The sequence below is a fragment of the Ornithorhynchus anatinus genome, chromosome 5, assembly GCF_004115215.2.
Source record: "Ornithorhynchus anatinus isolate Pmale09 chromosome 5, mOrnAna1.pri.v4, whole genome shotgun sequence".
Taxonomy (NCBI): Eukaryota; Metazoa; Chordata; class Mammalia; order Monotremata; family Ornithorhynchidae; genus Ornithorhynchus; species Ornithorhynchus anatinus.
This window is the reverse complement of record NC_041732.1, coordinates 2,201,245-2,214,401: the sequence shown is the minus strand read 5'-3', so window position 1 is coordinate 2,214,401 and position 13,157 is coordinate 2,201,245. Positions and strand designations below refer to the sequence as shown.

General features: G+C 56.1%; 1 protein-coding gene across 1 annotated transcript; it reads right to left on the bottom strand.

The window, feature by feature from the left end:
- Positions 1–3,695: 3,695 nt before the first annotated feature.
- On the bottom strand, positions 3,696–13,064 carry LOC100086408 (cytochrome P450 2B4-like). Its single transcript, XM_029064631.2, has 8 exons — positions 12,850–13,064; positions 12,188–12,350; positions 11,938–12,087; positions 10,978–11,315; positions 8,515–8,656; positions 7,754–7,941; positions 5,563–5,704; positions 3,696–4,019 (listed from the first exon to the last, which is right to left on the bottom strand). The coding sequence occupies exons 1-8, from the start codon at positions 13,051–13,053 to the stop codon at positions 3,838–3,840; spliced, it is 1,509 nt and encodes a 502-aa protein (XP_028920464.1). The 5' UTR covers positions 13,054–13,064; the 3' UTR covers positions 3,696–3,837.
- Between the last annotated feature and the right edge of the window lie 93 nt (positions 13,065–13,157).

Below are 13,157 nucleotides of genomic sequence, written 5' to 3'. Positions count from 1 at the left end.
GCTCCCCCGAGCCCCGGAGGGGCTCACAGTCTATAAATATAAGTGGGGAGAGGGGACCGTTGATGATGATGATGACGGTATTTGTTAAATGCTTACTATGTATCAAGCACTGTTCTACGTGCTGGGGTAGATAATGATGGTGTTTGTTAATTATTTATTATGTGTTAAGCACTGTTCTAAGTGCTGGGGTGAATACAAGCTAATCAGGTTGGACACAGTCCACTTCTCACGTGGGGCTCACAGGGGCCCCATCCTGCTGGGACTCCAGGGGTCCCACAGACTCCGGAGAGCAGCCGTGGGGGGTGCCCCAGGCCCCATGGGACGTAGATGCTCCCCCGATGCCCACTGGCACCTCGCACGGGGCGGGCCCTGGACAGCAGCCCGGTTTCTATTGGCATCACTCCTCCGGAGCCTGCGGAAGCTAGGCCGGGACCTCGGAGAGTCAGGGGCAGGCCCGGAGTCCATTCCTGATCTCGGCCCGGCCCGCCCCGCTGTGGCCCACTCCCCCCGGCCCGACCCCTCCCTCCGGCCTAACCTACAGGGGCAGGAAACGAGTGGAGCCGGTAGGGATGGTTACCTAATCTGTGGGGCTGAAGGGTTTGAGAAGTGTTTTTGAGAAGTGTTTGCCGAGCCCTACCCCACTAATCCGGACTAGAGAAGCAACATGGGCTAGTGGACAGAGCCCGGGCCTGGGAGACAGGGGGTCGTGGCTTCTAATCCCAGCTCCGCCACTTGTCTGCTGGGTAACTTTGGGCAAATCATTCTACTTCTCTGTGCCTCAGTTCTCTCATCTGTAAAATGGGGATTGAGTCTGGGAGTTCCATGGGGGACAGGGACTGTGTCCAACCTGATGAGCTTGTATCTATCCCAGCATTTCGAACTGGGCTTGACACATCGTAAGCGCTTAACAAATACCATCATCATCTTCTTGGGGCCCTCAGAGAGCCCTCTCCTCTCCAGTTCTCCCTCCCTCCCCCTGAGCTTCCGTGTCCATATCTGTAATTTCTTTATTTATATTCATGTCAGTCTCCCCCTCTAGACTATAAGCTTATTGTGGGCAGGGAATGTGTCTGATTTTTGTTCTACTGTCCTCTCCCAAACGCTTAGTACAGTCCTCTGCATACAGTAAACGCTCAGTAAATACAACTAAGTGGCTGACTTCCAGAGCCCGACCGGCCCTGGTGCCCACGAACATGCCCAATCCCACCCCCACCTCAAGCCTAACCTTTTCCCTGCTGGAGGGTGGGAGCAGAGGGGCAGGGGAGGGGTGGCCACAGCTCAACAGCCACCTTCCCTGGGGGATTGGGGCACCTCCTCTCTATCCCATCATAAGTTATTGCTGTAGCCCACCTGGGGTTCCCAAGCAGTGCTCACCCCCACTCCTGCAGGCCTCCAGTGCACAGAGAGGCAGTAGCCCTGGGTCATTCATTCAATCGTATTTATTGAGTGCCAACTGTGTGCAAAACTCTGTACTAAACGGTCGGGGAGTACAATCAGAACAATAAACAGACACATTCCCTGCCCACAACGAACCAACGGTCTAAAGGGGGACGAGGGCATTGCTGCATGGTCACCTCACCGTCGTCCATGGATGGGTGGTGTCTGCCCACCATCCCCAGAGGGTTCACCTCCTCCAGGAGGCCTTCCCAGACTGAGCCCCCCTTTCCCTCTGCTCCCCCTCCCCTCCCCCCAGCACTGTGCTCATTTGTAGATATTATTTATTACTCTATTTATTTTGTTAATGAGGGGTCTATCTCCTTGATTCTATTTATCTTGATGATGTTGTTTTTGTTTCGTTCTGTTTTGCTCTGCTATCTGTCTCACCCCTTTAGACGGTGAGCCCATCATCGGACAGGGATTGTCTCTATCTGTTGCCAAATTGTACATTCCAGGTGCTTAGTACGGTGCTCTGCACAAAGTAAGCGCTCAATAAATACTATTGAGTGAATGAAAGTTCAACAGCCGGGGAATCTGCAGACTCTGCAGACTTGTCTAAAACAGAGCTCCTTATCTTCCCATTCAAACCTTGTCCTCCCCTGACTTTCCCATCACTGTAGACGGCACCACCATCCTTCCTGCCTCACAACCCCATGGCTTTGGTGTTATCCTTGACTCCTCTCTCTCATTCAACCCACACATTCAATTCGTCGCTACATCCTGTTGCTTCCACCTTCACGACAACACTAAAGTCCACTCTTTCTTCCCCTTTCAAACGTTAATACAATCACTCATCCTATTCCACTATGATTACTGTATCAGCCTCCTTGCTGACCTACCAGCCTCCTGTCTCTCCCCACACCAGTCCATGCTTTATTCTACTGCCTGGGTCATTTTTCTACAAAAGCGTTCAGTCCACATTTCCTCTCTCCTCAAGAACTTCCAATGGTTGCCCATCCATCTCTGCATCAAAAAGAAGTTCCTCACCACTGGCTGTAAAGCACTCAATCATCTTGCCCCCTTCTACCTCACCTCCCTGTTCTCCTACTGTGACCCAGCCCACACACTTCACTCCTCTAATGCCAACCTTCTCTCTCTACCTCCATCTTGTCCATCTCGCCACTGACCTCTCACCCAAGTCCTGCCTCTGGCCTGGAACACCCTCCCTCATAACCGACAGACAATTACTTTCCTCCTCTTCAAAGCCCTATTGAAGGCACATCTTCTCCAAGAGGCCTTCCCTGGCTGAGCCCTCCTTTCCTCTTCTCCCACTCCCTTCTGCGTCACCCTGACTTGCTCCCTATATTCACCCTCCCTCCCAGCCCCACAGCACTTATGTCCATACCTATCATTTATTTATATTAATGTCTGTCTTGCCCTCTCGACTATAAGCTCACTGTGGACACGGGACAAGTCTGTTATATTGTTATAATGTCCTCTCCCAAGCGCTTAATAGAGTGTTCTGACCACAGTAAGTGCTCCGTAAATATGATTGACTGACTGACCAACTGACAGACTGATTCCTGCCCCTCCATCCTCCCGCCCCCAGGGAGAGAGGGGCATTCTGGAGGAGGGAGGGGAAGAAGAGGGAAGGAGAGGTGACAGAGAGGAGGGGAAGGGAAGGAGAGAGGGAAGGGGAGGAGAAGAGGAAAGGTTGCTCCCCAAAGCACTGACTTCCATCCACGGCCCCTCTGGATGGAAACTTCTTTGGCCGGGGGGTGTGAGAGGTATCCTCTTGACCCCAGGATAATTCAGTTACATAACTGAGCATCGGGGACATTCTCGAAATTCCCCGGCTTCGGACCCGCCTCCCCAGCTGCTAGGAACCGCTCCGCCCCCGCCGTGCCCATTGCCGCTTTGCTTAAAGTGAGGCCCGGCTCTGAGTGTACCTGGGAATACCCGAGGGACAGGGGTCCTTGGGTCCAGAGGGCCCAGCCTTTCACCCTTGCCCTCTCCTCAGTGGAGGCCAAGAGCAGCAGGCCAGCCTCCCCCAGTGGTGACCCTTGATACCCCCTCTGACACCTACCTCCCGGCTTCAGGTTCAGTTTTCCCAGTTCCGTCTCCCTCTCCTTACTCCTCTGACACCAGGCTCCAGCCTGCTCCTCCTTCAGCCTGGCCCCCCATCCTCCTCTTTCTTTGGGAGATGGGCCCGGAAGCTAGAATGGAGGCCTGGCCCTCCCCCACCCGCCACGGCCCCCGGTTGGACTCTCCCGTGTCCGATCCAACAGCTCAATATGGAACTGATGCCAGGGAACGAGTGCCAGTGGTGGACAAATCTCTTTGCTCGTTCGTGTTTTCAACACCACCGCATCGCCCCTGCCTGGAGGCAGGGCAGGGCAGGGGGAGGGATCCCTGGGCCGGACCGGGAGGGGCTGGGGGTCGGGGGGGGGGGGCACACACTCAGCGGGGGGTCAGGGACAGCTGAAAGGCCGGTGGAACCTTGGCAAAGCCGCTGAACTCGGGCTCCACATCGAGGGCGTCGGAGTGGACCGGCGAGGAGAGGGCAAAGGTCTGCAAGATGGAGGTGAAGTAGAGGAACAGCTCCGTGCGGGCCAGGCCCTCCCCCAGACACGCCCGCTTCCCTGTGGGGAGAGGGGAGAATGGGGGAGTCACCACCCTTTGGCCAGAAAACGGGCAGTGGCCGTCGGGTCCCCGGGTCCGACCGACCCACGGGGGCTGGGCGGGAGGGATGAGGGAAGAGACCTTAAGTGCCACTCTCTGAGCCGGGCACCGGAGCACTGGACTGCTGGACAAAGGCCCGTCCCAGCCTCCGAGGCCTACCTAGGCCGGAGCTGGTCCCTGGCGATGCCCGTAGATGGATGGCCAGGTCAGCTTTCCCGGATGGTTGATGAGGTGGAAAATTCAAACCAAACCCAGAGAGGAGAAGCTGGAGAGTTTGTGGGACTGCAGGACTCCTGGGTCCCCACCATGGGGCCCTGAGGATGGCTGGGCACTTCCGTCTGCAACAGCCCCAGCCCCAATCCCCTGCCCATCCATCCTGCTACCCTTCTGGGGGTCTTAGGGCAGACCTCAAAGTCCTGGGCAGACCTAGGGGATCCAGAGACCCCCTCATTCGCTCTCTTTCTCTTCTGCCTCCGGGCTTGTGTTTGTGCGTTGTTACGTCAACGGGAAGGATTGAGGTTAGAAATCGGGGAGGGCTTCCTGCCCCCAGAGCAATAGAAGGAGCAAGGAAAATATGTCTTCCCCACAGAAACGCCACTGCATTCTGGGTCTTGAACCCACCCTGTAACTGGCAAGAAGCCCTTCCTTGGGTCTAACCTCACTCCCTCTTGGGGCAATCAGGAAAAGCCCTAGGGAGGTACTCGGGGAGCTTGCCTGCTCCCACAGAGGCTGCCTGGGCTGAATCTTCCTCACTGCCCAAAGCACATATACAGCCACTGATGCTCTTTCAGAGCCTCACCCTGGGAGTTGGAAGACCTGGGTTTGAATGCTGGCTCCCCCACTTGCCTTCTATGAGACCTTGGGTAAGTCACTTCCCTTCTCTGTGCCTCGGCTTCCTTATCTGTAAAACGGGGTTTCAAAACCTGTTCTTCCTCTTACTTAGATTGTGAGCCCTGCTGTGTCTAATCTGGTGATCCTTATCTACTCCAGCACATATTACAGTGTAAGTGCTTGACAAATATTATTATTATTATTATGCCACCCTGGGATGCAGGTTAGGACAGGGATGATTCAGTCAGTGAAGCTGTGGCCCAGAAAGGATATTAATAACAATAATAATAATAATAGTGGTATTTGTTAAGCACTTACTTTGTGCCAGGCACTCTACTAATTGTTGGGGTAGATACAAGATAATCAGGTTGGATACAGTCCCTGTTCTACATGGGGCTCACAGTTTAAATCCTCATTTTCCAGGTGAAGGAAATGAGGCACAGAGAAGCTAAGTCACCCGCCCAGAGTCACACAGAGGATAAATGGCAGGGTCAGGATTAGAACCTAGGTCCTATTGACTCCCAGGCCCGGGCTCTACCCACTAGGTCACACAGCAGCCAAACTGGAAATGCAAGCCTTCTGATTCCCTGTATTGACCCTGTTCCCTGTTCCCTGTTCCATACCTCCTGTGTACCACACCTCCTCCAGCTCCGGCGCCCACGCCATGCTCACCTGCAGAGAAGGGCAAGAAGGCGGCATTCCTCTGGAATCTGCCATCCTCCGTCAGGAACCGCTTGGGTTCGAACACGGCTGGGTCCGGGAAGTGGTCGGGATCGTGCAACACCGAGTGGAGCAGGGGAAACACCATCGTGCCCTAGGGGAGGGGGGCGAGGGGGTGAAGGGATAGGAGGAAGAGGAGGAGGAGGGCGCGGGCACTGGAGGGCCACCCGATCCCTCTGCCAGGTCCAACCGGCCCACGTTACTCCTCCTCCAATTGGGTCAGGAGATGCAGCTCTCCCCAAAACTGATCGAGCCTGGTATCAGAGAGGGCATCGCTTCAACCCTGGCCCCAGAAAGGCAGAGTGCCACTGCCCGGTATCTGGAGGCACCTGCATCGGCCAACTGCCCATCCCGACCTCTCACTGACTTGACCAAATTACCCAATTGCAGGTCTTCCCGACCCGGGCGGAAGGGCCCAGGAGGGGAGGCCTGTGGGTCTGAAACACTGTCAGGGAAACCAATCCTACCCGTCAGTGAATGGTGGGGTTTGGGATTGGTTCTGGGGGCAATAATAATAATGATTATGGTATTTGTTAAGCCCTTACTATGTGCCAAGCACTGCTTTAAGCGCTGGGGTAGATGCAAGGTAATCAGGTTGTCCCACATGGGGCTCACAATCTTCACCCCCATTTTACAGATGAGGTAACGGAGGCGCAGAGAAGTGGCTTGCCTAAGGCCACACAGCAGACAAGTGGCAGAGCCGGGATCAGAACCCACGACCTCTGACTCCCAAGCCCGTGCCCCGTCCACTAAGCCACGCTCCTCCCCACGGTACCCGAAGAGCGGTGCAGCTCTAGGTGTGGCCTGCAGTGTGGCTGGGGAACAGTGTGACCCCTCCACCCCGGTTGGGTCGGGAACGGTACGGTCCTCCCCTGGTTGTGTCTGGGGAACAGTGTGACTGTCCGCCCCCCAACCACCGGTTACGTCTAGGAAATGGTCTGCCCCCTCCACCCCCCAGCTCCCTCCCTCGACGGTTGCACCCAAAGGCACCTCCTGTCTCTCCCTACTCCAATCCATTCTTCACTCTGCTGCCTGGATCATTTTTCTACAGAAATGTTCAGGGCATGTCTCTCCCCTCCTCAAGAACCTCCAGTGGTTGCCCATCCGCCTCCGCATCCAACAGGAGCTCCTCACCGTTGACTTTAAAGACCTCAATCACCTCAACCCCACCTATCTCACCTTGCTTCTCTCCTACTCCAACCCAGCCCAGACACTTCACACCCCTAATGCTAACCTTTCATTCAATAGTATTTATTGAGCACTTACTATGTGCAGAGCACTGTACTAAGCGCTTGGGATGAACAAGTCGGCAACAGATAGAGACAGTCCCTGCCGTTTGACGGGCTTACAGTCTTCTCACTGTACCTCCATTTCATCTATCTTGCCGCCCACCCCTCGCCCATGTCCTGCCTCTGGCTTAGAACACCTTCCTTCCTCATATCCAACAGACAATTATCTCCTCACCTCAAAACCTTATTGAAGACACATCTCTTCAATAAGCAGCGTGGCTCAGTGGAAAAAGCCCGGGTTTGGGAGTCAGAGGTCATGGGTCCGAATGCCGGCTCTGCCACTTGTTAGCTGTGTGACTGTGGGCAGGTCACTTAACTTCTCTGGCCCTCAGTTCCCTCATCTGTACAACGGGGATTAAGACTGTGAGCCTCACGTGGGACGACCTGATGACCCTGTATCTCCCCCAGCGCTTAGGACAGTGCTCTGCACATAGTAAGCGCTTAACAAATACCAACATTATAATTATTTCTTCCAAGAGGCCTTCCCAAACTAAGCCCTCCTTTCCTCTTCTCCCACTCTCTTCTGCATCACCTTGACTTGCTCCCTTCATTCATCGCCCCCTCCCAGCCCCACAGCGCTTTTGTCCATATCTGTCATTTATTTACTTATATTAACTTATATTAAGAGCTTAGTGCTTAGTAGAGTGCTCTGCACACAGTAAGCACTCAATAAACTCGATTGAATGAATTCATGTCTGCCTCCCCCTCTAGACTGTAAGCTCGTTGGGGGTAGGGAATGTGTCCGTTTATTTTTCTGTTGTCCCAAGTGCTTAGTCCAGCGCTCTATACTCAGTAAGCGCTCAATAAATAGGATCGACCGACAGACTGGCTGACCGTCCGGCCCTCAGCCGTACCTTGGGGATGGTGTAGCCTTGGAAACAGGTGTCTCGGGTGACCGCATGAGGAACCCCCAGGGGCATGATATCAATGAACCTCTGGATCTCGTGAATGACCGCGTCGGTGTAGGGCATCCGGGCCCGGTCTTCCAGCGCCGGTCTCCGGTTCTGCCCGATCACACTGTCCACCTCCTCCTGTACCCGCTCTGCTCCAGACAAGGGGCGGGGGCGGGGACCGTGGAGAAAGGAGCTGAGGCCAGGGGGCCGTTCCTTCTTTTTCCCGGACCCCAGGCTGACCGGGACGCACCCCCTAACCGGAGGGGGAGGGGGAAGAAGTTTTGTGGGCCTCTTTGGGGCCCCTGAGGGGTCAGAACCCAGAGGAGTAGGAACCTGCTCTTTCTTCACCTCCCCAAGTGCCGACGGAGCCCGGCGGAATGAGCCGTAGCTACAGTGAGATGGATGGGGTCTAGACCGCAGGAAGGGAGCCTTTAGACTCCAGAGGAGCTTTGGGGAGGGGGCTTGGGCCTCCCTCTCCAGAGTCTCCACCCTCAGAAGGGTCCCATCTCATCCGAGAAGCAGCGTGGCTCAGTGGAAAGAGCCCGGGCTTCGGAGTCAGAGGGCGTAAGTTCCAATCCCGGGTGACCACCGGGGAGAATCTGGTTCTGTGATGGGAGAATTGCTGGGTCGTGCATTTCCCTGAGCAAAATCACTTACCTCTCGGGGCCCCTGAACCACGGGAAAAATTCCCTCCAGGGAGAAAGCTGAGGGGGGGCCCTTACCGGTAATTTGGGGGTGTTTTAATAGAAGCAAGAGCCCATATTTCAGAGTGGTGCTGGTGGTCTCGGTGCCCGCAAAGAAGAGGTCCAGAGCCGTGACGAGCAGATTCTCTAGGTGAAACTCGCTGAGGGGATTCTTTCTATCCTATAGGGAATAATAATAATAATACTATTATAATAGTATGTGTTAAGCACTTACTATCTGGCCAGGCCCTGCACTAAGCACTGGGGTAGATACAAGGTAATTGGGCTGGATTCATTCTTTCATTCAATAGTATTTATTGAGCGCTTACTATGTGCAGAGCACTGTACTAAGCGCTTGGAATGAACAAGTCGGCAACAGATAGAGACGGTCCCTGCCGTTTGAGGGGCTCACGGTCTAATCGGGGGAGACGGACGGACGAGAACGACGGCGATAAATAGAGTCGAGGGGAAGAACGTCTCGTATAAACAATGGCGACTAAATAGAATCGAGGCGATGTACATTTCATTAACAAAATAAATAGGGTGATGAAAATATATACAGTTGAACAGACAAGTACAGTGCTGAGGGGATGGGAAGGGAGAGGGGGAGGAGCGGAGGGAGATGGGGGGAAAAGAGGGTTAAGCTGCGGAGAGGTGAAGGGGGGGTGGTAGAGGGAGTAGAAGGAGAAGAGGAGCTCAGTCTGGGAAGGCCTCTTGGAGGAGGTGAGTTTTAAGTAGGGTTTCGAAGAGGGGAAGAGAATCAGTTTGGCGGAGGTGAGGAGGGAGGGCGTTCCGAGACCGTGGGAGGACGTGGCCCGGGGGTCGACGGCGGGATGGGCGAGACCGAGGGTTGGTGAGGAGGTGGGCGGCGGAAGAGCGGAGCGTGCGGGGTGGGCGGTAGAAAGAGAGAAGGGAGGAGAGGTAGGAAGAGGCAAGGCCCACAGTGGGCTCACAGTCTTAATCCCCATTTTCCAGATGAGGTGTCTGAGGCCCAGGGATGTGAAATGACTTGCCCATTGTCACACAGAGGACAAGTGGCGAAACTGGGATTAGAACCCAGGCCCTTCCGACTCCCAGGCCCGTGCTCTATCCACTAGGCCATGCTGCTTCCCAGTTTCTAGTGGGAAGAAGTGGAGGAGTGGCCTGCCAGATTCCCTCTTTGGGCTGGTGGGACTCCAGCCCCCCGCTGCCGACTGACCCGATTCCCCGGGCCTCCCAGCCCTCTTTGGGGTGAATCTAATGGCCACCGGTCTGGACTGGCAAAACCCGGGGACACGGTGCCCGTTTGTACTCCCCAGCTCCCCTGGGCACACTCTGTAATTTATTTATTTATATTGATGTCTGGCTTCCTGCTTCTAATCTGTAAACTTTTCATGGGCAGGGAATGTGTCTGTTTACTGTTGTATTGTCCTCTCCCAGTTGCTTAGTAAGGCGCTCTGCACCCAGTAAGCGCTCAATAAATACAATTGAATGAATGAATAAATGAATGAATGGCCCTCTCTAGATTGTATGCTCATTGTGGGCAGGGAATGTATCTGTTTGTTGTTGCATTGTACTCTCCCAAGCGCTTGGTACAGTTCTCTGCAAACAGTAATAATAATAATTATGGTATTTGTTAAGCGCTTACTGGGTGCCAAGCACTGTTCTAAGTGCTGGGTTAGATAGGAGGTAATCAGGTTGGACACAGTCCCTGTCCCACATGAGGTTCACACTCTTAATCCCCATTTTACAGAAGAGGTAACTGAGGCACAGAGGAGTTAAGTGACTTGCCCAAGGTCACCCAGCAGACAAGGGGCGGAGTCGGAATTAGAAGCCACGACCTCCAGCGCCCAAGTCCGTGCTCTTGCCAGTAGGCCATGCTGCTTTCGGTGAGTAAGTGCTCAATGAATACGATTGACTGACTCATTGACTGACCGCGCAGGCTGGATGCTGAATGTGCTGCCCTCCAAGCCACAGGTCAGCTAATAATAATAATGTTGGTATTTGTTTAGCACTTACTATGTGCAGAGCACTGTTCTAAGTGCTGGGGTAGATACAGGGTAATCAGGTTGTCCCACGTGAGGCTCACAGTCTTCATCCCCATTTTACAGATGAGGGAACTGAGGCCCAGAGAAGTTAAGTGACTTGCCCACAGTCACACAGCTGCCAAGTGGCAGAGCCGGGATTCGAACCCATGGCTGCTGGCTCCCAAGCCCGGGCTCTAGATGCTGGGGGTCCTCATGTGGCCTCCTCTGCCCAGCCTCCATCTCCACCTTCCCCAGTCCTGCCATCTGCCCCAAGGTAGGTCCCTCACCCCTCATTCAATCTAATTTCAACCGTATTTACTGAACGCTTACTGTGTGCAGAGTACCGTACTAAGCGCTTGGGAGATTACGAGATAACAATAAACAGACAAATTCCCTGCCCTCTTAATCCCCTCCTGGTTCACTCCCCCGGACTTTGTCCCTCTGGTCCAACTCTCTGCCCTCAGCCCTGCCCCCTCCTCCCAGGCCCAGCACTCGCCTGCTGCATGCGGATGAGAAAGGCGTCCATGAAATCTCGGGGCTCGGCCGGGTCAAGGGAGGCCTCGTGCTCCTTGACTATCCGGGCCACGAACCTCTTCTGCTCCTCGAACACCTCGAAGAGGAGGTTGTGGGGCCCCGGGAGGTGGCGGAGGAGCCCGGGGAACAGACTATAGAGCCGCACCGAGACCGAGTCCACGCGCCGCAGGTTGTCGTTCAGGAGCCGGAGCAGGGTCCCGAACTCAGGGTCGGCGTAGTCGAAACGGCGGCCGAAGACCACCGAGCAGATGACGTTGGAGATGGAGCGGCGCAGGGGGAAGGTGGGGTCGAAGGGGTGCCCTGGGGGACGGAGAACAGGCATCCAATTCCTACCTTACAGATGAGGAGGCTGAGGCGTAGAGAAATGAAGTCCCTTGCCCGAGGTCACGCAGTAAACAAGCGCCGGAGCTGAGATCGGGACCCAGATCCCTGACTTCCAGGCCCCTCTTTCCCCTGGGCCAGGCTGTTTCTCACGCCTCTCTTCGGTCTTCCCTCCACCTCAATATCTCCCACTCCAGCAAATCATGCCAATGGGGGTGATTCACCCCAGAACCCCCAGAACCGGAGTGATTGGGCTGACTGGCAGCTTCGGGCCAGGGTTTTTTTCTTTTGTATGGTATTTGTTAAGTGCTTACTATGTTCCAGGCAGTGTGGTGAGCGCTGGATAATCGCAAGCTAATCAGGCTGGATACAGTCCGCGTCCCACAGGGGGCTCATCGTCGTAATCCCCATTTTACAGATGAGGTCACTGAGGCCCAGAGAAGTGAAGTGACTTGCCCAGGTTCACGCAGCTGACAAGGGACTGATCCAACTCCCAGGCCTGGGCTCTACCCACTAGGCAACTCTGCTCCTCTGGCCACCCATCTGGGGCCCAGGAGACAACTCCCACACAAGCCTTCATGGCCTCGTAGGGGGGACGCACCTCGCGTTTTGCGGAACTCTTCCAGCAGGCACCGTACCTCCTCCTGGACTCGCTCCTCAATGCCACGCCGGCCCATGCCCAAGTCACGCAGGGTCGCGACGGAGAAGCGACGTAGAGTCCTCCAGCGCTCGCCCTGGCTGAAGGAGATGCCTGGGCCGAGGCGGGGGCCGGGGGGGAGGTTGGAAGGGAACGGGGACCCCCGGCACCCGCCAGGCCCACCCCCCCCGCCCTCCCGGAGCCCAGCCCTCACCGAGGCCCCGCGTGGTCTTCTCCGAAATGGCCATGTAGGGTCTGCCCGCGAACTCTTCGGCCCGGTCCTGCAGGGCCTCCCGCACAGTCTCGTAGCCACAGAGCACCACCACCGGCTCGGGACCCAGGTACACGGTGAACACCGGTCCGAACTGCGAACGCAGCTGCCGGGGGCGAGGGAACGGGGGGAGGCGGAGTGACCTGGGGCGGCGGCACCTCCGCGCCGACGCCCAGCCGGCCGCCACCGTTCCCTCCTTCTCTCCTTCCCTCCCTCCTGGGGCAGTGGGACATCGCAGCTCCGAGAGGGGGGCAGTGACCGTCCCGTGGCCACACAGTACATCAGGGCGGACCCAGACAGGGTCCTGGCTATCCCATCCTCAGTTTTCCTCTCAACATCCTTGTGGGGCCTCAGCTCTGGGGATGCAGCAACTGGGTTGAGTGACCAGGAGTCCCCCGGGGGCAGGACGCTTCCGGGCACTGCCCTCTTGCCGGGAGCACTGAACGGCTGGTCTTGTCTGGCTCCCTCAGTCCTCTCCCTCGGGTCGGGGCCCTGGAGCCTCCCACCCTGAGCCCGAGGCGCCAGTGGGAGGAAGAGGAGGAGGGGGAGGTGACAGCGGAGCCCATTCCTCCACAGCCCGGTGGCCCTGTTAGGGCGCCATTCACCTTGAGCAGGAAGTCAAGCAGCGGCACACCCCACATCTGCGGAAGGCAACCCAAGATGGGCAGGGCCCGTGGCCCCGGGGGAAGGCGGGCCGGGGGGTGACCCCTCCGAAACAACAAGAGCAACAGCAAGAGGAAGAGGACGAGGATTAAGAGGAAGGGCCCGGCGGAGGAAGGCAGCCAGGGTGGGCCGACAGCCCAGGCCATCTCCGAGGCTCAGCTGCACCGTGACCGCAGGAGCAGAAACAGGAAGCTGGAAGAGAGTGGGAGGAGTTCAATAAGTCACACGGGCTCAAAGTCCCCACATTGGA